This window comes from Hippoglossus hippoglossus, chromosome 19, assembly GCF_009819705.1.
Source record: "Hippoglossus hippoglossus isolate fHipHip1 chromosome 19, fHipHip1.pri, whole genome shotgun sequence".
NCBI classification, from domain to species: domain Eukaryota; kingdom Metazoa; phylum Chordata; class Actinopteri; order Pleuronectiformes; family Pleuronectidae; genus Hippoglossus; species Hippoglossus hippoglossus.
Window position 1 is genome coordinate 2,316,014 of NC_047169.1, and position 24,531 is coordinate 2,340,544.

General features: G+C 43.7%; 4 protein-coding genes across 4 annotated transcripts; 3 read left to right on the top strand and 1 right to left on the bottom strand.

Moving 5' to 3' along the window:
• Positions 1-863: 863 nt before the first annotated feature.
• prr15lb (proline rich 15 like b) lies at positions 864-5,498 on the top strand. Its single transcript, XM_034571266.1, has 2 exons — positions 864-1,069; positions 4,553-5,498. The coding sequence occupies exon 2, from the start codon at positions 4,580-4,582 to the stop codon at positions 4,913-4,915; it is 336 nt and encodes a 111-aa protein (XP_034427157.1). The 5' UTR covers positions 864-1,069; positions 4,553-4,579; the 3' UTR covers positions 4,916-5,498.
• An 897-nt stretch (positions 5,499-6,395) lies between these two features.
• Positions 6,396-8,570, bottom strand: pnpo (pyridoxamine 5'-phosphate oxidase). Its single transcript, XM_034571264.1, has 7 exons — positions 8,291-8,570; positions 7,915-8,039; positions 7,725-7,824; positions 7,524-7,577; positions 7,263-7,391; positions 7,096-7,166; positions 6,396-6,892 (listed from the first exon to the last, which is right to left on the bottom strand). The coding sequence occupies exons 1-7, from the start codon at positions 8,477-8,479 to the stop codon at positions 6,727-6,729; spliced, it is 834 nt and encodes a 277-aa protein (XP_034427155.1). The 5' UTR covers positions 8,480-8,570; the 3' UTR covers positions 6,396-6,726.
• A 147-nt stretch (positions 8,571-8,717) lies between these two features.
• On the top strand, positions 8,718-11,695 carry mrpl10 (mitochondrial ribosomal protein L10). The gene is made up of 5 exons (XM_034571263.1): positions 8,718-8,872; positions 9,067-9,236; positions 9,647-9,811; positions 10,251-10,395; positions 10,475-11,695. The coding sequence occupies exons 1-5, from the start codon at positions 8,779-8,781 to the stop codon at positions 10,696-10,698; spliced, it is 798 nt and encodes a 265-aa protein (XP_034427154.1). The 5' UTR covers positions 8,718-8,778; the 3' UTR covers positions 10,699-11,695.
• A 304-nt stretch (positions 11,696-11,999) lies between these two features.
• On the top strand, positions 12,000-23,339 carry osbpl7 (oxysterol binding protein-like 7). The gene is made up of 23 exons (XM_034571252.1): positions 12,000-12,379; positions 15,388-15,563; positions 16,119-16,262; positions 16,347-16,400; positions 16,484-16,597; positions 16,673-16,819; positions 16,917-17,028; positions 17,533-17,651; positions 17,735-17,824; positions 17,978-18,001; positions 18,426-18,576; positions 18,937-19,040; positions 19,136-19,304; positions 19,422-19,568; positions 19,814-19,950; positions 20,037-20,174; positions 20,437-20,500; positions 20,628-20,706; positions 21,481-21,625; positions 21,715-21,865; positions 22,002-22,128; positions 22,213-22,335; positions 22,925-23,339. Exons 2-23 carry the CDS (start codon positions 15,435-15,437, stop codon positions 23,031-23,033), a joined length of 2,577 nt encoding a protein of 858 aa, XP_034427143.1. The 5' UTR covers positions 12,000-12,379; positions 15,388-15,434; the 3' UTR covers positions 23,034-23,339.
• The last annotated feature ends 1,192 nt before the right edge of the window (positions 23,340-24,531 follow it).

A 24,531-nucleotide genomic window follows, 5' to 3' on the forward strand; every position in this document is an offset into this window, starting at 1 on the left:
TTTAATATTTATTATTTAACTTTATTCATTTGTTTACTAATAATTAAAAAAAGAATACAAAAATATAATATTCCCCAAATTATTCAGTTTACTGTAATATCGCTCTGCCTAAGAAATACTTCTACTTTTGCTACTTTAAGTACATTTAGCAGATAATACTTTTGTGCCTTTTATTTTGGTAACATTTTGAATCATAGGACTTTAATTGAGTGTTTAGTTTACGGTTACCTTTACTCTGAAAAGGGATCTGAGTTCTTCTTTACCACTATTAAAAGAAATAACAAATAACTAAGAAATCAAAATGAACTTCAAATTAGAACCAAAACCAAACCCAGTGGAAGCCTCCATCTTTTAAAGTGCATCCTGACCCGGTGAGGAGAAGCTACCTGAGACCCCCCCCCCCCCCTCAGGAGGAGGCCTGCTCTCAGACGCTCTCGTGCACTTTAGGCTGGACAGAGGTCACATGTGTGAGCGCAGCCATGAACTCTGTGCACGTAGAGAACCGGCAGCAGCTCCTCTCCAGTGGTCGAGCCTCAGGTCATTTGAATGGAAACCAAACTTGCAAAGTACGCCTCTGGGATTTTGCACAACTCATGCAAAGCACCAGGGATCATTATCTGATGAATATCTCCACGTCTACGTCCGTCTGTCTTTCTCTTTCTCTCCAGATTGGGAACAACAGAAGACTTTTAACAAGAAACGTCTGGTTCTAAGTGATTTAATATATTGTCTATTTGGCCACCTGCTCTCCTCAGGTTCACCCTGTTGTCATGTGGTCTGAAGAAATGTCTCACCTGAGTCACGGCTCCAGCATTTCCTCTGGGCGGGCTCTAGGTGTGCGTGTGTGCGTGTGTTTGTGTGTTTGAGGAGGGTGTGTGCTGGAGCACAGAGGGACGAGGTCAGAGAGCGAGAGGCACAGAGGAGGAGATGCTGCACCTGTGCACGATCACCTGAGGAGAAGTACAATAAAAAACCCAAACACAAAGAGAGGAGCACAAAGAGACGGTAAACATGGAGCTGCAGTCTCACATCTGAGGGAACCTGCTCCAGCCGGCTCGTTGTCAACAAGGTAAAACAACACACTTCATCCATTTAACTGTTGTTTCCTGTGTCTGATGCTGTGAGACTTTTATATGTTTGGTGGCAGAATGAACTCTGACCTCAGAATAGATCCTTTAAAAGCATTAGTTTGGTTTGTTATCATTTTCATGCAGTTTTTATCAAATCTAACACATCAGACTGTGACAGGTGAAGAACGATAAAGTCCAGGACTCGATTCTATCATTGCCTCTGCACAGATCAACAAACTGTTTTCACAATCTGTTCATTTATTTGGTTTTATTAAGCAAAATGTCAAATATTCGATGGCTTCAGCTTCTGAAAAGTGAAGATTTCATACGTTTCTTTATGAAAACGTGATTGTGAACTGAAAATCTTTGGTTTCTGGACTGTTGCTCAAACAAAACAAGATATAGAAGCTGCTCTACGATGTTGCAATGGGTTATTTGATATTTGAAAGACCAAATAAAAATAATGCAGGTCTTAAAACTGAAAAGCAAGTAAACTGACAGATATGAACAAACAATATCTGCTGTGACAACATGATGAACTGTTGTCATCGCTTGTCTGTATCTTGTTTGAGCTGCTGAGTGAGAATAATACTCATTTGATTAAGTTATTACATTTTTATATTCAGGAATTTAAAACTTTTTTAATACTTAACACATTTGGACTTTGTCTCAAGTGCACGGGAAGTTTCAAGCAACCTTCAACTTCCTCTGACGTCTCTAAAAAACACTTACACACACGTTTATATCGATGCATATTAGTTTTATTATAAGCGTCAGGTGAAGAACTCCCAAAGGCTCTTCATCAACTCTGCTGTTACGGGTCATCAGGGAAACTGGCACAAAGGATGAAACCTGAGAGTGGAATGAACCTTCAGCTCAATTATGAGAGCAGCCCGGTCCCCGGTGCCCTTGGAGTCTCTCCGCAGCTCGAACATTGTGCCTCTGAAAAGACGTCTCGGCTGGTTAGTGATTTCCAAACGTGGTGTTCCCTTCCTGCTGTGATCTCTGAGGCTTTGCCGAGCGGCTCGCCCTCACATGAACAGAACACATGGTAACTTATTAAAGAGATCGACGGAGGGCCTCCTTTGTGTCAACACGGCTTTTTGTCTCAAAGGTCACGTCTAAGTCAAACACACCAAAAGAAATATGTGTTCATATTGTGCCACCATGTTCTTTTTACATAACTCTGTGTGAAAGTGCTGTCGGGCCTCTCGGGTACTTTGTCCTGAAGAAACCACTTGATGGTAAAGTCAACAATATCATGCAGATGCTGTGTCAACGTTTGTTATGGAGCAGCCGGCGCTTTTTTAAAGACACATCCACTTTAACTGGATTCAGACAGAAACAACGACCATTAACTTTAGATGTTGGGCTTGAAACTATAAAAATCGTTGAAGCAGCTGAGAAGCTGAAGGAAACCGAGGCGTGAGTCGGAGGCTGCAGCCGCTGGAGAACTCATGAAAACTCTTATTCTGTTATTCTGTGTCTGGACACAACCAGGTCAGACATAAACATGCAGGAGACTACGTACCCCCCCCCCCCCCCCAGCCGTGCACCACAAGAAACCACGTTTAAACATTTTAACCAGACTTTTATTTGGGTCCAGTTGCACCGACTCATCGAGATCCATGAAGGATTCTTTGGGAAACAGTCAAAAAATGCCTCATCTCGCTGTTAAAGAAGGAGATGATCCACCTCTGTCTGGATCAACACCAGAGTTCAACGGGGTCTTTCTCCACCGATGTTCCATCCTTTGTCTGTGGAGATCCGTCCTGTAGTTTATGAGTAATCCTGCTTATAGATAAACAAACAGGGATGAACACAGGATCTCATGGACGGAAGTAACTCAGCATCACCGGGCCAAGACTGAACATTCGGATCAAAGCAATTATTCAATCAAAATTAACTCAAACGTCTTCGTACGTTGTTTCTGACGCTGCTTCCCTCCTGAACCTTTGCACCACTTGTTCGTGCAGGTGCCTAAACATCACATGGGGCAGATAAGAGTAAGACGAGTGATTCCTGCGAAGGGCCGGGACTCTCTATTTGCGTAGGTGCTTCATGATAAAGTGACCAAAGGAGGATTTGAGTGCTTCATTGTTTCCTGTCAGGCCTCGTAAAGCTGCAATCACGGCTCCATTGAGACTCGTAAAGTCGGCTTTATAAGCGACAGTTCGTCCGAATAAGAGTAAAGTCGAGGTTATTAAATAAATGAAGTGGAAATACCTCAGAAATGTTATAATAAACTTATTTATTCATGGTGCCTGTGTGTTTGTTTTACAGCGGAACTAACATTCAATTCTGTTATCAATGGATCTGGTGATAAAATAATTGTTTGGTCATTAAAAGATTAGAAAACAGTTCAAAGCCCAAAATATTTGATTCACTGTCACGTAAGAAAACCTGTGTGTTATTTAAAAATTATTTGACATTTTTGCTTGAAAAATAACTGAAATGATCTTTTGATGATAAATAGTTGCTGATTGTTGAACAGTCATCTCACAGAATCATCAGTAATCTATAAATTATTATTATTATTAAAACACCCATTTCCTGTTTTCTATAAATGCAGCCAGGTGGATTTATGTGAGGTACTTTATAAAAACATAAACTTTATTCCTGCCTGTGATGTGATACCAGTCAGGTACGTTCACCATGGGACTGGGTTATATCAGCTGACTGGGAAACTACTGGTTCTGTAACTTGGGTCCACGAGCATCAGTCAATCAGATGAAATCATAAAACCAGTTATTATGTGACAGTGACAGTCGAGTCTCCTTCACGTTATCATTATGTATCTGTGAGCTCCTGCAGCAGCACGGAGACGACAGCTTGCTTCCTCTCTGGCTCGGTATCAGATCACATGAGGGACAGGGGACACTGATGAGATGCTCATTAATTCATCAGCTGAGAGGAGCAGCGTGTCGGGTGTCCTCCTCCAGGAGGTGACACCTCCTGCATGGGGAGAAGTCTCTCGGTGACCGGGGGCTTTCTGAGGGTCTGCACTCGGTCGTGAGGCTTTTGGAAAGAGGCTGATCGGTGACCAGAGAGAATCATGTCATGTTAAAAACAAATCAATAACACTTATTTGTATAGCTCCAAATCATAACTTACATTATCTCAAGGGACTTTACATAGTAAGGTGGAGATCTTAGATTCTTATAGAGATGTAGTCTGTGTTTAGTTTGTTTCTTTTGAGCAGATACACGTTAAGAGTCAAAATTAGGTTTTATTTGTTTTCATGTCTGTGTTTTATAACAAATGAATCATCAAATCTAGAAACTACTCAGGTTGTTAAAAGTCCCCGAATCTTCAGAGGACATCTCGTTGGTCCTACTTGATTCAATAAACTTTATTGTCTCGACACGTTTCAAAGACAGTAAAGTTGGGAATCTGAGGAAGAACCTGTTGTGCATGAATTTATCGTATGTTCAACGTTCATTGAAATATCGTCATGAACAGTCTTGTGTTGTCTACACCAGGTCCGTCCTCCAGTCTGTGTTGGTGCCATGGCCGAATCAAGCTGGTGGAAGCTGACCTTCTCCCGCAAGAAGAAGTCCGAGTCCAAGGTTCTGTACGAGATCCCGGCCGAGTATGGCAGCAACACCGGGAACAAGGAGCACTCGAGCGGCAGCCCCCCCGCGGACCACACGGACAGCCAGTTCAACGCCAGACTGGAGAAGATCGTGGACAAGTCTGCCACCAAGGGCCGGCACGTCAAGGTGTCCCACTCCGGCCGCTTCAAGGAGAAGAAGAAGGTCCGCGCCACGCTGGCCGAGAACCCCAGTCTGTTCTCCGAGCACGGCCTCAGCGACGAGAACCACAAAAAGAAGACTGACAAATAAGTGCACGTGCGACCAAAATGCTCATACTTGATCCCGACTGTGTCATATGTCCGTGTGACACTTTGGACGAAGGCTCCCACATGTAAACACAACCACGTCGCTCCCCGTGCACGAGGTGGACAAACACTCGTTACCAGGCACCACACCCTGGTCGATACTGTAACCAATGGACTCACACCTAAACAAACAAGGGGTATCAGCAGACGGCCATTAAACATTCACAGAGCAGAGCGGGGGGGGGGGGGGGGGACACTTTTCTTTGGATTGAAAATAAAACGAGTCACGAAGGAGAAGAAGGAAAACTCTGCCCGAGCGTCGTCACGATTATTAAACATTGTTGTAATACACGTTTTTATCTTTTATGTTTGTAGAGTTTTGGATTGTAAGTTAATTTTTTTTATGTCCAATATTCAATCAGTGACAATGTGTGTGTGTGTGTGTGTTGTGCGACAAAAGCACTGGAAATTTTTATTACATTTTTGGAGACTTGATTTCAACAACCGTTTATAAGATCTTCTCTGGAATCTGCAAGAAGAAAATAACTTGTGTTTTGTTTTTAATAAACGTGTCTGGATGCGTTAACATGAAAGTTTCCTGTGTGTTCGTGTGAAGTCTCTTTTCTGTTAGACACGGTTGCGTGTGCAGCTCGGTGACGTCACCGTTTGAGGTTACACAGGTTGTTATTTCACCTGTGATTCGCTGGCATGGTGACCGTAAGCAGAAACTGACATCTGATATCACCTGTCGCGCGGCTGCAGTTTGGAACTCAACGTCTCTCGTGTAGCTTCACACGCGCTGCAGATACATAACAGATAATAATAGATAAAAAAAAAAAAACTCTGTCCAGATGTTAATGTAGGAGAATTTCTATTCTTTTTGAGAAACTGTGATGTTCGCACGTGTTGTAATGGCGACATCTGCTGGCTACAAAGTGCACTTGGTCCGGAGTTACAAATTAAACTTTATTAATGGCAATATTTCACAGTTAAAGAAATTACTCTCAGGTAAATAATACACACAGTGATTGGCACATGACATCAGCTCTTAATCTCATTAACGGCAGTTGGATCAATCATCATAAGCCTTTACAATAAGTCTTATTTTTCTGAATTATTTGGAAACACATTAATTTAACACACGTTTTCCTTTAATTTCCAAGAAATTATGTTAAAATTCGTAGAAATTGAAGCAACACTTAGTTCAAACTACAGTCAAACGTAGACAATGTTCAGTTAATTCTTAATATCAGGTCGTCAGAGTGAAGCCTGTGCTCAGCTGAACATGCCAGAACATGAATGAGGACACCCAGTGGCCACTTTATTAGGTACACCACTATAAACTACTGCAACACAACAGCTCTGCCTTTAATTCAAACTAAATAACAAACTGTTCTTCTGGTAAACTTCCTTTGGGGGGGATTATTAAGAAACTTGCAAACCTCTGAAGTGTTTCCACATTTAAACTAAATGAAGTCACGTGTTTGATGGAGACGTGAGAGTCAGAGCTGAAGATTGAGCTTCTAGAAAAACAAAGACAGTTTCCTGGTCCTAAAGGTCGACGGCGACACGATGAAGAACAACATCACAGTGGATCATTATTTAACACGTGGACTTTGACCTCCTGTGTCACTTTCTGTCATTTTCCCTTCACGTAAAAGTTGTTTAAGTTTTCCAAAGACACAGCGACGTTTGGCTCGTTGATGAATCCTAAACACAGCAGCACCTACTGAAGTAGTTTCCAGCAGTAGCTCCTGTTTCTATGAGCAGAGGTAAAGACGTTAAAGATGGAGTTTCTGTCTGTGGAGGAACTTCTCATGGAGACAGCCGCTGATACACCCAGTCTCCCGCCGCAGCGCGTTGGAACTCGCCCGGCTCCGACTCGCCGTCCGTCGGCTTGGTGAAGACGATGCGGTCGTGCAGTCTGTTGGTCTGACCCTGCCAGAACTCCATGGAGTGAGGTTTGACGATGTAGCCGCCCCTGTAGGACACAGCAGGGACAGAAGATCAGGGACAAGACATTTTGGTGAATATGCTTATTTGCTTTCTTGTTGCTTAGCTTAGCATAAAGACTGGAAACAGGGGGAAACTACTAGCCTGGCTGTTCTGACACCAAAGCCTCTTCACCTTTCTGATCATGTTGATATGCTGTAGTTTGATTTCATGCAGAGAACAGACGCTCACCAGTAATCAGGCATCGGCACCTCTGTGTCCTTGTACTTCTCCTCCAGTTCTGCGTTTTTCTGCCTCAGATACTAACAGAAAGTACACAGTGTACAAGTACACAGTGAGAACTGAGCCTGAGACGTTCACGAATCATCGACCTGACGTAACGTGGCTTCGGTTCTTACGTCTCTGTCGGGAACAGCCGTGCTCTGTCGGCTCACAACCGCCCCGATCTGGCTGCTCTTCGGTCGGGAGTGGAAGTACTCGCAGGAGCTCTGGGACGGGATCCGCTCCACCGTGCCCTCGATACGGATCTGAAGAAGGAGATCATGAAGTATGGAAGATGAGCGATCTGGAGATAAACTTAATAATGAGACATTCACTGTGGGGGAGAAACACTCTAATATCTTCAATAAGACAGAAACTGAGCGTGATAGTTGCTGTACCTGTCTGTTCAGAGGTTCCCAGTAGAAAACCAGGCAGGCACACGGGTTACTCTCCTGTGGACAGAGAACAGATCAGCTGACATTAAAAAGGTCAAAACACCAAATTCTACAAAACAATGTGCTCAGCTGGAGGTGACATCACAGGTTTTCATCCTTTGACCTCCGTCGGTCATCAAACTAACGACATCAGCTTCTTCTCACCAGCTCCGAACCCTTCCTGCTCTCGTAGTTCGTGAAGAAGCGGAACCCGTCGTTGCTGAAGCCCTTCAGGAGGACCATGCGAGCAGACGGACGTCCGTCCCTGATCAGGCACAGACCACATAGACAGACTGTGAGATACAATCAGAGCACACAGCAGTCGGCAGTTCAGGCGGCGTTGGCGGCGTCTTACTTGGTTGCCGTGGCGATGCACATGGCGTTGGCCTCTCCGATCTCAGGGCAGTTGGTGGCTTCATCGAACCAGTTTCCAAACTGCTTGATCGGGTCCAGAGACACAAGCTGATTCTCTTCAAAGCACTGAGATCAAAGAGGGGGGGGTCAGCTGCAACATCACACTTCACCACTAGATGTCACTAAACTCTACACACTGAACCTTTACATGTTAGTTATGACAGTTCATAACATAATCGATCATAACATGGAAGACTGATCAGTGGGTTATAGTAACACACACACACAGACACAGACACAGACAGACACACACACACACACACACACACACACACACACACACACACACACACACACACACACACACACACACACACCTCCTCGTCTCCCTTGTATTTCTTCCTCATGTCGCTCAGGTCCATGATGCTCGTGTCCGTGGACGTTTTGCTGCAGAGTCTCGGTGCACAAGCTGCTCGTGGATCCGCGGCCACGCGCACAGGAGACGGCCGGTTCCTGCAGAATAAACCGATCCAGCTGAATAGAGTCGGACTGTGAACGCGCCTCATTCTGTCCGACGCACGTCACCTGACGTGGCCCCGCACGCTTGCTTACGTAAAGCGAGTTTTGTAACCGGTAATAAAAATGGTTGAATAATCAAACTGGTTCGGACGAGTTTTTATAAAAGTTAATGAATAATCATAAGAGTTAAAATGTGTAATACATTTATAGTATGTGTTAAACACAAAAGTGACGACTAGAACAACACGTCGGTGCTGCGTTCAATGTCCTATCTGTTATTATGAGCTACAGAGAGGGGAAATCAGGAAATGTCAGCCACGAAGAGTTCCTATTTGCCGAAGTGACCATGAACGCAGCATTTGTTGCGACGTCATTTCCTGAATCACATTTCCGGTTAAAGATGGCGGCGACCTTGTGTTCTACGTTTCTACAGAAACAAGGTAATACAGGGAGATTTATAACTTTATAACTTTGCTGTTTTACTCGGAGTGGATCAATGTTTTGTCCTGAAGTGTTAAATATCATCTGTGCTGCGGTTACAACTGTTCTTCAGGAGAGTTAGCCGCTGTTAGCATCGGCGGCTAACGGAGGTGTGAGCTGTGCAGGTGTTTATCCGGGTCTCTGTTTCTTCCAGGATGGCTCCCGCTCACCCAGAGCGTCCGGCACGGCTCCAAGGCCGTGACTCGACACCGGAAACCGTTTCACATCATCCGGCAGAAGCTCATGGCCGTGACCAAGTACATGCCTCCAGTGAGGGCCATTCCTCCGGGCGCCTACCCGTCCGCCACCAAGCGCGTCCAGGAGGTAACAGGCTGCCATGATCACAAGGAAACTGAAGTTGTGTGTCACTTTTCAAAAACAAGCTTATAAACATAGAAACAGAAACATGACACAAAGACATAAGACATCTGGGTCGAAGCCATGTTATAAACTCCCAGTAGAAGTTTGTTCCATAGTGGTGGAGCCTCAGAGCAGAAGTAGATCTGAGATCTGAGCAGGTTTACACAGGATTAGAAGCTCAGTGATATAAAAGGGACCAATGCAGCTGAGAGATTTAAAACTAGCAATAACATTTTGAAATCTGTGTGACAGGGAGCCAGATGCAGTAGTGACGTGTTTTATACTTTCCTAAGAACTCTGGCTGCGTCATATCTGAGCAGGAAAGTGTTTCTGGACAGTGAGATACAAACTGTTGTGATGTTCTCCTTCGTCAGGATAACGCCCTGACGTTACTCCTGAAGACGGATCTGAAGAAGGTGTTCCAGGACTGTAAGATGGTGGCCGTGGTGCAGAACAGCGCCAGCAGCGCCGAAGACATGATGCTGCTCAAGAACAGACTTTTCAAACATGGCATCATCGTCAAGTTCTTCCCAAACCAGGTAGAGATTAAATCATATATATTAAATCTGTAAGAGTTCTTCACCTTTTGTAGCTTGGTCTTGATCTTTTTTTAAATCCCTTATTTAGAAAGGAGATAGCAAATTAGGGGGCAGAGAGTTAAGGAAAGTCGTTTAATTGAGGTCTACATTTAAATTAGTTTTAAACCGTAGTGACGTGTATCATTTCTCACAAATGAACGGATCCACTTGACTTTACAGAGTAAGGATCACAAAACCTCCACCATTACACTACAGAAACATTTAATCTGATGCTTATATTGATATTTTTGAGTATAGCTGATGACCCTGAGTCTCACTAATTCTCTCTGCAGATAAATTCTAGACACAACTCATCATATCTGCAGCTTCTCCTTTGAACCTGATTTCACCGTCCACATCATCAGAGGTTACTCTCATCTGTATTCCTGTTTGTTTCCAGGTGACGCGGTCCTTCCTGATGGACACTGTCCACAGCAACATGGCTCCTCTGTTCATTGGTCCGACGGTGTTGTTTATTAGTAAAGAGCCGAAGGTGAAGGAGATGCTGAAGGCTCTGAAGTCCAGTCCTCAGATGACCCTACTGGGTACGTTAGTCTTCAGTGTCTGCTTGTGTGGAGGAGCTTTATTTTATTTATAATAATTTCTAATCATCCGTCTCAACAGGAGCCTGCATAGACAACACGCTGCTGAGCGTCGATGGGATTGTGAGCTACTCCAAACTGCCGTCGGTGGCTGTGGTCCAGGGTCAGCTGGTGAGCGGGCTGACGATGCTGACCTCCCACACTGCCTCCCTGCTGCAGCGCCACCCGGCGCACCTGTCGGCCCTGCTGCAGCAGCACGTCAGGCAGCAGAGCCCGGACAGCGGCGCGGCAGAGGAAGCCGCGTAGATTCAGAGGAATCTATCGAGACTGTTTTCCTTTGCAGACGCTTGGAACCACGAGGGAGCGAAGAGTGAAGAGCTGGATGCACACTTCACATTTATTTGACTTCGGCAACAAAACTTCCAGGCAGATTTTCCCTGAATCAAACAAAATGTCCGAGTGTGTATCCGCCCATGGGAGCACTGGTAATTCACACTTGTGGATGAAGGATTCTGCAGACTGGACTGGTTTCTGTGCATCTCAACCTCTTTATGAAAGTCTTGGATGGACAATGCTGCAAAAAATATCAGTTGCCCAAGCTCTTACTTTATTTAATATATTGTCACACATGAATAAAAGACGTCAAGTCAATTTATTGCTCCGACTCTAAACTGTTTTGGATTTAAGACTCGTCTCGTTCTCACATCTACAGGTTTGCTGCAAAGAATATTATCATCAGCATTTTTGATTTGCTCATAGAATATAACAAAACAGTGTCAGCTAGCATTAGCATCAAGTGGCATCATGAAAACCACTCCAGCTGAAATACACACCAGTGGTCACGGATCCTGATGGTTAATCTGCAGATTACATGTTAATCTGGGTCAGTTAGTCTATTATGTCCTGCTTTTCTGAGCGGGGCTGACTTTACTCTGGAGTTTTCAACAACTTCACACGTGTCTGCAGAACGAGTGAATTATGAAACTGTTCAAATCCCATTATGGTTCAGAAACCAAAGTTAAAAAAAGCTCATAACCTGTATTTACCCATCAAAATAAAAGTCTGAAGATGCTTTGATTTGGATGTTTATCAGATAAAGACGCAGAGAAGGAAGAACCATGGAAACAAATACCTTGAAGAGGGATTAGTAGAGTTTGTTTCAGAAATGTAAGACGGTCGCTGTGGTCCAGAGAAACGGCAGAAACACTGATGACATGTTTCTCTAGAACAGACTTTTTAAACATCGTCATCAATGTCGAGTTCTTCTCCAACCAGGTAATGATTAAATGTGGTTTTGTGACTTGTTTTTAAAACAGTAAGATTACTGGACAGTGAGTTCTCCATGTCTATGTCTACCTTCCTCTTGTTTCTATCTCATGTGACTATTTCTGAACTTTAATAGACGCTTTACATTGAAGGATGATGGGAAATTAAGAAGAAAAGACTTAAATCAATAATTCTATATGACACAATCTCTAGTTTAATCATATATAAACCTCCACCTGCACCTGAAACTACCAGATTTGCTGAGTCGTTCCTTCCTCGCTGCCCCTGTGTAAACTCTCCTCTCTGCTTCAAGCTGAGTGAGCAGCAGAGTGAGTGGAGGACTTACCTCCCTGCAGCTACATCCCTGCTAGACACTGTGTAATTCCAGCTAATGCGGATAATGCCCAGGACATATTGCGCACGACGCGCGCACCCGGCGACGCACAGCTCTCCTTGAGGCCCCCCCCCCCCCCCCCCCACCACCACCAGCAGAGGCTGGACACGGCCGCCACTCAGATTATGTCCAGAATATAAGTGATTATCTGTGGATCAAACATGTAGAATGACTCCCTGTTGCTGCTGGTTTTGACGCTTCTCGATGGGAAAACCTTCTGCGCGTCGTCATGGTGATTTTCTGCAGATCGACAGACGCCAGATGAGACTTTTGTTGGATTTAGGAGACGCGCAGGAGCAGATGATGAGAGTCGGGGGAAGGTTCCAGGTGAGATTTGTCTTCTCGTCATTTTACACATGATTTCTACTCAAAAAATGTGAAAGTTTGGATTTAATCCTGCTGGAGAATATTAGATAAAAGCCCCAGAACTGAACACACAGTCGATTTTTACACAGATTCCTGTTTATAAACTACAGTAATTCTGTTCTGAATGAACCGTGGCGACGGGTTTTTCAGGTTAAAACCTTCAAAAAGCCGTTTGGGTGAGTGTGTCCTCTGTGCAGGTGCAGTGACTTCTTAATGGGCTTTAGATTAGAGCCTGTGCAGCCCTGAATAGTTCAGAGGTCCTGCAGCACCAGGGACGTCAGACAGGCTCCAGTCAGAAAGGAGCATTACCACTAAAACACACCAGCAATCTGCTAATTACTTTATTCCTACAGCACCTTTCAGAACAGCCCTGACAAATAACTTCACAAACAAAAACAAAAACACCAAAGACAAGAAGCAAGTAAATATGTCATTTAAAAATCAAAGACGGCAAATGATTTAATACAAAATCATCAAAGACAATAGAATAAAACGTTTAACTGACAAAACAAAAGGATGAAAAAGAAACACAAGTAATAGCAGCTGCCTCCTACACAGTCCAAACAAGTGCAGCCGACAGTGTGTGTCTGTCACACACATTTAAACCTGTTGTGTGACTGTGATACACTTATTTATATTCCCAGACTTCTGGTTTGGGATTCCAAACACACAGAGTCACACATTGAAGAGAGAATCATCACCACGTCTATTTCAAAAGTTTGTTCTGCCCCCAGACTTTCACAGATCCACAGAAACAAGTGACAATCCTCATAATCTCGGTATTTTAACCACATCCCACTTCCTGATGTGTTTGCATCTGTTTCCGTGTCATCAGCTCATGTTTTCATGTTTTTATCAGTGTGTATATTATCTCCCCTCACAATCTGAACAATGAGTCATTTCTGCTTTCTTTGAAACAGCCCTTTAGTTCCTGATTGCATTTTAAAAGTAGCTGCACAACATTTACTGAAAGTGCATCTTTAGTGTGAACTGTACAAATAACACATTCACGAGAAGAAAACTTGGGAAAACGAGTAAAACCACACATGGATCTGGTGTTTCTGCAAAAGCCTGGAATCTAAAATCCTTTTCTTTCCACCCTGTGTGTGAACAAAACCAAATGTTCTCACAGAATATTATTTGTGCTCGTCCAAAGAGTAAGCGAGCTCAGAAACCTGCAAATCCCTTCATCCTGTTTCCACCACATGCTCCCATCACCGAGGTCATTCACTCTCATCCTTTGCTCTGAGCTTTACATAACAAGTCAGGCGGCTCCTGCCCACATTTAGACTCGTCTCAGTTTGGACGGAACGTACCGATCAGTGTGCGTCCTGCTCCTTGTTCTAAAGTTTAGATCGTCTCAGTGTCCGCTGTGATTTAATACAGTTCACAGAAGGAAACACGCTGAATGGAGGGAATAGTTCTCTGTGAATAAAGTAACACACACCTGAAACAATATATACAATTTAGTCACTGTCTCACAAGCATTCATGTCCTCAGTTTTTTATTTGTAAGAAGAAACAGGATTTCTTTTACAGGTGTAATGATTCACTTGGTAGATGGATATTTTTAAACTAATTAATTAGCCTAAAATGAGAATAAAATCATTAAAACTTCTTGAAAGATTAATTTGACTGACTTTCTTCTTAGATTCTATATGGTTATAATATTGTTACCATGGATTCTTTGAACAGGCACAATAATAATTAAATAGTGAAAATCTTCTATGACAGCTTCACATCCTAGAAAACTGAAGATCGTACGATTGTATAATGTTTTTAATTATAAAGAGCATTTTTCAATATGAGCTGAAAGTGATTGATCCATTAGTTTGATTGATAATAAGCTTTTTACTTTTTAGATTTAAATGCAAAAATCTCTTTTGACATCAAAGCATGTCAATGTATATATTCTGTATTGTAATCAGACTTTTAAAGTTTCTCTGAAGCATGTTGTAAAGGTATTTATGCAAAGTGCTGTACGAGTAAATAAAGCATTCGCTGCTTCTTCTTATTATAATGTCGAGTTTTATCTAAGCGGTTCATGTCAAAGTACGTCGACGCCACTAAACCAACAGACACATCTACATTTGTGGAACTGTCGTCAGCATCTTCTGTTTCCTTGTGTCAAGCCTCAGGATCTTCCTGCTCCGCGTCCGAGTGACAAGCTGCTAAAAACGTCCCCGGAAAAACCAATTAGGCAGCGATTGCTAATCCGGTGCTTGGCCACGGTGTCACAGAGTCGTTACACCGTCATGTGCAAAACACACGAGTCCTCGGTGGTGAAGTCCAGCTTTGTTTCCAATGACTTGAAGTTGTTTACATTTCTCTGTTTGACCGTTTCCATTATTTTATTATCATATTAGTTTTGAAAGGTGCGATAGAACAGTAATTTCTTATATTCTGAATATTTGTTCATTTAATGATAGAACTGGTCAAACAAAGAGCTGTGTGTTAATCTAATTAATCAAATAGCATGAAAATTATTGTTATTTCCATTTCAATAAATCTGTTTCTCCAGGAGAGAAGTGTATGGAAGCCAATTTCTGCCAATATGATTTAAAAAAGTCATTAAAATGTAACACATTTTCTTCTTTTCTGAAAAATACGACAGTGACATTAATTTAGAGATAATTAAGTCATTATATTATTTATAATAATAATTTTTTTCATTGTATTGGCAGAAATGGTCTTATACAGAAACAAAATAACACCAGTATATTGCAGTAAATAATATAACCAGCTTCACATTGACAGAATATGTTGCAGGGTTGTTGTGTTAGATTCTTTTAAGAGGTTCATGTTTGTCTTATCTTGAAAATATCAGATTATTTAGACACACTCTATATTTATTTTATTATAATAAATCGATGAAATAATTATCAGGATAGTTCCAGTTCTATTCTCCTCCGGTTTAAACCAGTTGACCGACTCCTGCTGACGTCACAGGGGTCTCTCGGTGGTTCGCAGCAGATCAATCTCAACAACCAGTCGGGGTCAGAGGTCTGAGACCTGAGATGGATTCTTACGGCTCCTCGCTGAACCGCAGCCAGTCGCTGGCGAGCGGCCTGGAGAAGACGTCGCCCACGTGGAAACCGTCCCACTCGCGGAGCAGCAGCACTGTGTCGTCCCGTCACTCCAGACAGGTGAGTCAGGTCGGCCATGTTGCTGTTGGGCTTTTATTCTGTTTTCCCAAAACATCAAAACACACAAAAAACAAGTTGTGTGTTCTCCTGATGAATCTGTGGTTGTTTTCACATGAAACCTCTGAGATTAGTGAACCAGATGTTTTGGTTTTTGTACGTGAAAGTCGGTAAATTAATTTAAATCAGACCCAGAGAACTACGAACTGCAACTGGCAATTATTCACCTGATTCATTAATCTGTCAATTGTTTTCTTGATCCATCATTTAGTCTTTGAAATATCAGGAAAATGTCATATTTGTGAAGCTGGAACCAAAGGATTCTGGGATTATTTCATATAAAACATAATAAAGAGACATGGGTGAAAACAGAACCTCCTCTTTGCACTTTTCGATATTCTCTTATTCTAACGTTTAATAGACTAAACAATGAATCAGTTAAATGAGAAGATAATCGTGAGTTTCAATCCTTCTCATCAGAGCATCACCGTCTTCCTCCCACACATCTGTCCTGTCCTGAAGAAGTCAAACAACCTTGTGTGTTTCTCCCGTCCTCAGATAATCAAAGACTGGGAGGTGATTGACGACCTTCATGGAGAAACTCACACAGGAAGCGAGAACCCTCAGGAAGTGTCGACCCCGGGGATCTGTGAAGGGTATCTGCTCAAGAGGAGGAAGTGGCCACTGAAAGGTTGGCACAAGGTGAGACATCCTCCGTCGTCCTGCACGAAGACGTTGACCTTTCCGATAAAGACATTTGATTTTGAACGATGATTTCTTCCCCAGCGATACTTTGTCTTGGAAGCCGGGATCCTGCGCTACTCCAAAAATCAACAAGATGTAAGTGAACATGAAGTTTTTACGACATGATATTTTACAGAATAGATTTGAAAACGTTTAAACGAACCTGTTCTCCTCATCAGGTCTCCAGGGGGCGGGTCCAGGGCTCTCTGGACGTGAGCCTGGCTGTAATGTCCATAAATAAGAAATCGAACCGTATTGACTTGGATGCAGGAGACATCCTCTATCACATGAAGGTAAGCGCACTCGTCAAATACGACATGTGGCTCCAGATTGAAAAGCAGATTCATGACTTCTCTTTCCTCCCCAAGGCAAAGAGCCATGAACTCTTCTACATCTGGGTGACCAAGCTCCAGGCCCATCGCCTGTTCAAGAAGAAGGAGGCGGCTCAGGGTCACAGCGGCTTCATCCACACGCTGTGCCTCAGCGCCGGAGGAGCTCAGAGAAACGGAGACGTGGTGAATAGAGTCTCTCCTGTGCACGGCAGAGTTTTACCGGTGTCTCTGGAGTCAGAGTGAGATGAACTCCTGTGTCCTCTGTCCTCTGGGTTCACAGGTGGTTCATTCAGCTGCAGCGTCCGGAGCTCTGCCGTCACCGAACACCGCCGTCAACAGCAAGGTCTCTGCCTGGCTGCAGCAGAGTCGAGACCCGGACACCTGCGTTCAAGGTACATGTCCAACAGGAGGTGGTGGTTTCATCTGTTTGTTATAAAGCAGGATTACCACCGGATGGATTACCACAAAACTTAGTGTAAGGATGAAGTATGGGTCAAGAATACACTTTGGTGTGGATCTTGATCACATGGGGGCGGATCTAGGATTATTTTTATTTCACTTTCTTTACCATTACAAGATATGATATTTTTGTGGGTCCTGATGACAAAATTCATTGTTTTACTCATATTTCAGACAGAAATTAAAAGTATTCACTGGTTAAAACTTCATAGATGTGATGATTAGCAGTTTTTCTTTATCACATCTGATTGAACTTGAATATTTGTGGGTTAGTTTTAAAGCCAGACTCTCAGAGAACGCAGACCTCCACCAAGGCCAATGTCGAACAACTTGTAATTCAGATCTTCACAAAATGTGATGCAGACCTCAGGGGCCTCATGTGACCCGCTGCTCACTGCGACCTAATGAAAGATTACACCTCTCACGTCTTCCTGCAGAGCTCAACCGATGCCACTTGGACCTGTCGGAGCTAAACCGCCTAATCCTGAGGCTGCAGGCGCTGGAGGCCGGCCAGGCTTTCAGCAACGGAGAACTGCAGCAAATCATCAGCACACAGGTAGACGGCTGGAGGAGCTCGGTACTGCTCACGTAACCCGTTCACATGAAGACACACTGATGTCCTTTCATATTTTCTAACAGAATCTCTCTCTGGAGAAGCCGAAGAAGCCAAAGTCGGGGAAGATATGGGGCCACTCGCGCACGCTGTCCAGAGTGGAGGTCCTGGGAATGGTAAGACGGGTCCGTAACCTACTTTGTTCTACTTTGGTTTGTACATAATGTTTTACATTGATTTTGAAATACTAAATGGTTTTTTGACTGAAATCTTGCATCTGAGTCTAAAAATTGAAATCTAACATTTTGGGGTCTCTCTCTGATCCAAAGCCTATTCGAGGGATTTCCAAATCAGTGAGTGATTCATAACAAATATTCACTGTTTTACGTTTACTCTCTGTAACAGCTGGACTGCAGCTGTGTCTCAGTTCGGGGGCTGTTACCTTTGAAGGCTCCTTCAAATGCGTCCTTACATTCCCGATAAACGAAGGATCCACTAGATTGATCCTTCTCGGCCTAAACTATCCCAGGATTCATACTCAATTGAGTATAATGCCGGGACAAGTTAGGGTGACCATGAAAAATCCTCAGTAGACCAGACCCGACTCATTTGAGATTGACCTTGGTGATCTACCCGGCCCACTAAGACCACCTCCTTCTGGGGCCACGTAGACCACGTCCTCTGAAGGATGCAGCCGCCGAACTGAGACACAATATGTGACTGTATGACCTGTTTTTGATGAACTAATGAGTCCGTCCTGATCCGCTCACGTCCCAGCTGTCCTCCAGTCACCTGAACAGCTCACCTCAACTCGGGGCATCGGTCCCCTCCATCCCAGAATACGTCTACTCTCAGCTGTCCCCTCCCACCGTCGCGTCGCCCGAGGGCAAGAAAATCCAGCAGGACATCTGTGCCACGTCGCTACGAGGTCAGAGGAACAGATACAGGCAGCTGGTCCCGGAAGTAAAACTCCAGTCACTCTCTGTTTAGAGATTTTGATTATCTGCCGTAGAATTTTAACCATCCAAGGTAGACTCACCACGAGCTACGAGATTTTACCGGCTCCTGTAGAATCCACGAGTCTTTATGAAATCAACTGTTTTATTTATGATGTCAGGAAGAACTACACTACCCACAATCCTCTACTTGAGAGAAGCAGGTGGAGATAGATGAGCAAAGAATGAAATACACAGAGATGGAGAAAAGAAAAATATGATTATATATTTCCATAGTTAAAGGCGTGTGCAGCTGTGAATTAAATTTCCTCTGTCTCTTCATTCACCTTCAGTGCTCACATCCCTGAAGTCGGTTCACGAGACTTTGTCCCAGGAGAGACAGAAAGTACAAGAAGTCTGGGAATCGAACATCCGCCAGTCGAACGCGTTAGCCGAGGTGAGATCTGTGCCCGTCATCTGGATTCTCTGGCACCTTTTCCCCGTGTGGTTTCCTTTAGTTCATCCCTCCTTCTCCTCCTTCCTCCTCATCAGCCTGCAGCGGTGAGGCGTTCCTCCCACGGACCTCCTTCGGTGGCAGATTCGGCGGCGGAGTACTTTGACGCCAGCGATGACATCATCTGCGGTGGTTCCTCTGAGGGGTCGGAGGAATCAGGACTCAGTGACGGGAGCACGACCAACTCGGAGCCCGAGGAGGGACACGGTGGGTCCACGTGCACAAGCACCAACACGTTTAGCCTCTTCTTCTTGTTCTTGTTATCGTGAATACAAACACAACACCTCATTATTGTCAGTTGTAAATGATTCATATTCTTTACAGCGTCGGCCACCAGAAAGTACCGCGCCAGCATTTCCAAGACTCCAAACAGCGTCGCTCCCAAGAGCACCGGAGGTCGAACCACGCTTCCTGCTCACTGTCCCGACAACAGCCACGTGGGCCTCATGGCCATTCTCTACAACAACATAGGCAAGGACCCGGCACTGGATGATGATAATAATAATAACAATAAACTTTATTTCTATAGCAGCCTTTCAAAACCAGAGTTACAAGGTCGAAAGTCCAAAGATAGAAAATCCTACAAACGCCAGATCATTCTCAGTAATGCAAGAAAACAAAATAGATAGTTTTATACAAACTGTAAAGAATAAAAACTATAAAAATGCCATTCTATACTTTCTGTGGCTCATCTGCTGGTTCCCCCCCCCCCCCAGGGAAAGACCTGGCCCGGGTGTCCATGCCTGCTGCTCTCAATGAGCCCGTGAACCTGCTGCAGCGGCTGTGTGAGGAGCTGGAGTACAGCGAGCTGCTGGACACCGCCAACAACACGCCGGACCCCTACCAGAGGATGGTGAGTCCAGTCCACACCTGCACTGTGTTAGTGGGACGGATGGGAAATGGATGAGTGGATAGATGTTTGTCTTTTATCTCCTGCAGGTTTACATTGCTGCCTTTGCTATCTCCGGTTACTCCACTGCGACGTTCAGGAACCACTACAAACCCTTCAACCCGGTGCTGGGAGAGACCTTCGAGTGCGTCAGAGAGGACCGCGGCTTCCGCCTCGTCTGCGAGCAGGTATCCAAGAAGAGCCTCAGAGAGTCACTTCCTGTTTGTCTCACGTCCAAACCCAGAAACATGACCTTTTAAAATCTGTGGAAACACGACGGGGAGTTAACTGCAATTATCACATCCCACTCAGAGCTGCACTAAGGGATTTATTACTGTAATGTTGTGGTTTCTAATCACGTTATAGAAATTAACACCTTCTTAGAAATTCCTAAGTAAGGTATAATAACTTTTTGTCTTGTCTATGAGCACGTTTTCCTTTTTGTTCCAGGTCTGTCACCACCCCCCCATCTCCGCCTGCCACGCAGACTCAGACAACTTCTCTTTTTGGCAAGGTGAGACTCTAAATAATCCCAAACCTGCCCTTTGTGTGTGAGGAGCTGGTCGTCTTCATCACCTGTCGTCTGTGATCTGCCTCTGAACATGCATGTATTACATATATTTGTTCCCATGCCTCAACAGACCAGCGATGGAAGAATAAATTCTGGGGGAAGTCTCTGGAGATTCTGCCGACCGGCATGGTGAACGTGACTCTTCCAAGGTAAACGGTGGATCTTTATCTCCGCCGCTCTGTGTTTGCAGATTTATTGCCGTGTCCGCGTTAGATGAGGCGTGACGGAGGCCATTATGTGTAACTGAGGATCGTACGTCACGTGAAATGATGACGGATCCCTCCGTTAGAAATCAGTTGGGAGCAATGAGGCGTGACGCGCTTTCTCTGAATGTCACCGTCATCACCGTCGTTCAGCCTCACGAGCCACAGACGAGACAAGCGCTCAACCATCTGTCCGCACGGCGCTCGGGCATCTGCATTTCACCACGTGCACGTAATGATGTGATGTGGAGACGAATGTACAGGGACATAAGGTGTAATGAATTCAAATGTATTATTGTTATTAGTATTATTATTTATTTGACAGTTGACAGTGTAGGATGAGTTTCTACAGGGTTTATATCATTGGTCCATTGCTGTTTGTGTTACACATAAATAACACAAGTAGTTGTCTCCACCTCCAGAAGTGTCTCTGAGTTGTGTAGCTGTGTCTAAATCTGTGTGTGTGTAATCAGATTTTCAATTAAATAACATTACATAACTAAAAACTAACTAGTGTGCATGAAGGTAACTTTAATTAAAACCTTCCTAAACGTATTTATGACCCAGTATATAATATTTCTAACACATTTCTTTACTTTTTAAGGCCTAAAATTCAGATTATTGACTCTTAGACTTTTTAAGACTCTGCAGAAACCTTGGTTTTGTCATTTCACGGTCTCAGTACTTATGCAATTTGCCAAACGTTGGTGTTCTGCCCAGATACGGTGACCACTACGAGTGGAACAAGGTCGTGACCTGCATCCACAACGTGCTGAGTCAGCAGCGTTATCTGGAGCACTACGGCGAGGTCACCATCCAAAACCTCAAGAGCAACGTCTGCACCTGCAAGATAACATTCGTCAAGGTGAGGGAAGCGTCCACAAGCCGCTTCAACACCCGAACGAGGCCCCGGAGAGGGGAGGTTTTAACTAATGGAGTTCTCTCCTGTCGTAGTCTCGTTATTGGGGTTCAGACATGAATAAGAACGAGGTGCAGGGCACGGTGCTGGACCAGAGCGGGAGCGTCATCCACCGGTTCGGAGGGCTGTGGCATGAGGGCATCGTCTGCGACACTCTGCCGACGCCAAACTGTGTCTGGAAGCCAAGTGAGTCCGTGAAAATACAGAACATCAAATATATCCAAGTCTGATTTGAAGCTGAGTGAAGTGAAACCGTCGCCCCCCCCCCCCCCCCCCCCCCCCCCCCCCCCCCCCCCCCCCCCCCCCCCCCCCCCCCCCACAGATCCTCAGCCGAAGGATCACCAGCTCTACTACGGCTTCTCCAGCTTCGCCATGGAGCTGAACGAGCTCCACCCGGACCTGAAGCCTCTGCTGCCTCCCACAGACAGCCGCCTGCGCCCGGACCAGAGGTGAGCTCAGCCGGACGTGTCTGGAAGAAGGGACATGCAGCACGTTTTCATTCAGTGAACGGTGTCCTGGTGTTTTTTCCGTAGGCTGCTGGAGGAGGGACAGGTGGACGAGGCGGACAGAAAGAAAGACGGCATCGAGGAGTTCCAGAGGGCCTGGAGGAAAGAGCTCGGAAAGAAGGGGGAAGAGCACGTTCCACGATTTTTCAAGTAAGTTAAAATCCTACGTACTATAATGTAGTTGTATATTTATCAACTGGTCATTAAGAACACTTTAAAATCATATTATATCTGCTTATATCTACTTTATAGTTCCTTATAAACTATTTATTAAAGTTTGTATATTGTTAATATATGAATAAGAGGAATTCAAGGAGAACAGTTTCTTTCCCTTGGACATCAGAACTCTAAACTACCAATTCATAAAAATATGATATGTCGACATATATTCAATTTAAGTTCATCATTAATATAGAATATACAGTATTTATTAGTCTCTTATTTATAGTTTGTTTCTTCTGTCACATTCTAGACTTGTTATTTGTGCTGTTTTCAGAAGGAGAACTTCTAAATTTGTTCTACTGCTTTCTCGTGCAATTACAATAAAGGAATTCTATTCTATTCTGAATCTTATATTCTCACAGACACAATTTAATCTTATTAGATTTATGAAACATCTGAAAACAAACATGCTCTAGCTTTGCTCAAAATTATATATGTGTTATATATTGTATATTAATTATATATATGTTGGGAATATCATAGAAAACCTGTTCTCTTGTCTCTTTTCCTCCTGGAGGAAAGCCAAAGACTCCTGTGGACGGGACGTGTGGTTGACCAACAGAACTTACTGGAAGCTCCGGGAGAATCCAGGTTTTGCTAAAACTCAAAACATAACTCTGTGGTGATGGACAATAAGAGACACGAGTGAAGAGACACATATCTGCGCTGGATGCTGCAGCAGCATATATGATCCGCTCTGAGAGACGTGCAGAGAGGAGACGGTGCTGCCGAGCTCCTGGTTTCTGAACCGGACCATGACCGGCTCATGGGAACCTTCTAGTCCAGTTACCCAGAGTTCAATCCAGTACAGATGTGTAGGAGGAACTTTCTTATTTATATTCATTTTGTAATGCATTTTATTTATTTAGATTAACCTCAGTCAGCATATATATATATGTTTATATATTATATATATATATATGTGTGTTTATACTTTTTTTGCTGAAGAAAAAAAAAGAGACTTGAAATGAAAATTACTTGAAAAGAAAACTATTTTAAGAGAATTGCATTTGTATCTGTCAGGTTAGAAAGAGGCCTGTTCTGTTAGTGTATCGTACGTCAACATTTCATTAAATAAGTTGCTCAACTCAACTTTTCAGTTTGTAACGAGCTCAGATGTTTGACTGTGTGAAGTCGCTGCTGCAGTTCGATTCCCCCTCGATCACCGACCGGGGGAAAGTGGCCGTCCGGTTTGATGTGATTGAATTTTATGCAGATTTATTAAGAGTTAAGCAGCAATAAAACACGAGAAAGAAGAACAACAATAAGTTTGACGTGGCTGAAATGAGACAGAGGGTAAGTAACCACATTAGAACGGGAGGTTTGTATAAGATCAGGAAAACAAAACCTAACTCAGGAAAACATTTTAAAGGTCCAGGAAACAGAATATGTATAATTCATATTTGTCTTTTTATTAGTGTATAATCTAATAATCTGAAACTAAGAATTGTTGTGTATAAACCCTTTAAATCTACATCAGCAGCAGGTCTTCATCCATGGAGTCCGCCATGTTTCTACAGAAGCCCAGAGGGGACAAACCAAACATGACCCCAGAGATGGGGGCTGAGGTTTCAGAAGTTAGAAGTCGTAGCGTATATGACGTAAATAAAAAGTGACCAAAATAAAACTGTTAACTTGAATCAAATTGTGGATTCCTCTGGGTCAAGAAAATATATATAACGTAGGTCCAGTTGTTTATACACATTTTAATGAGGAGTTGTTTTTTGGTATATAGCGTTAGGCAGCAGTTTATAAAAAGAACCGATCACGTCAGAGGAGATTTGTCATGTTCGCTTTAATTTCATGAGTAAAAAAACAACAGTACATTTCACAATGAAGCCACCTTTTAATAAATAAACAGTCCCACCCCCCCACTCAGAAATCTTCACTTCATATTTTGCGATTTATAATCTCTCAATGAAAAGTCAAAGGAGGATTATTCCCCCCCCCTCCCCTCCCCTCACCGACATGAACAGTGCACATGGATCACACACACAAAAATAACATGCTTGTTGTCTGACCTCCACCTTTATGTTTATATTATACAGCAAAGTCTCTGGAAACACACACACACACACACACACACACACACACACACACACACACACACACACACACACACAC

Coding starts and splice junctions, on each gene's coding strand:
- osbpl7 (XM_034571252.1), top strand. CDS start 15,435: ATGGATTCTTACGGCTCCTCGCTGAACCGCAGCCAGTCGCTGGCGAGC. Junction 20,707..21,480: donor GTGAACGTGACTCTTCCAAG/GTAAACGGTGGA, acceptor TGTTCTGCCCAG/ATACGGTGACCACTACGAGT. Junction 21,626..21,714: donor GCAAGATAACATTCGTCAAG/GTGAGGGAAGCG, acceptor CTCCTGTCGTAG/TCTCGTTATTGGGGTTCAGA.
- pnpo (XM_034571264.1), bottom strand. CDS start 8,479: ATGAGGCGCGTTCACAGTCCGACTCTATTCAGCTGGATCGGTTTATTC. Junction 8,040..8,290: donor AATACAAGGGAGACGAGGAG/GTGTGTGTGTGT, acceptor CTTTGATCTCAG/TGCTTTGAAGAGAATCAGCT. Junction 7,825..7,914: donor TGCATCGCCACGGCAACCAA/GTAAGACGCCGC, acceptor GTGCCTGATCAG/GGACGGACGTCCGTCTGCTC.
- mrpl10 (XM_034571263.1), top strand. CDS start 8,779: ATGAACGCAGCATTTGTTGCGACGTCATTTCCTGAATCACATTTCCGG. Junction 8,873..9,066: donor TACGTTTCTACAGAAACAAG/GTAATACAGGGA, acceptor TGTTTCTTCCAG/GATGGCTCCCGCTCACCCAG. Junction 9,237..9,646: donor CCACCAAGCGCGTCCAGGAG/GTAACAGGCTGC, acceptor CTCCTTCGTCAG/GATAACGCCCTGACGTTACT.
- prr15lb (XM_034571266.1), top strand. CDS start 4,580: ATGGCCGAATCAAGCTGGTGGAAGCTGACCTTCTCCCGCAAGAAGAAG.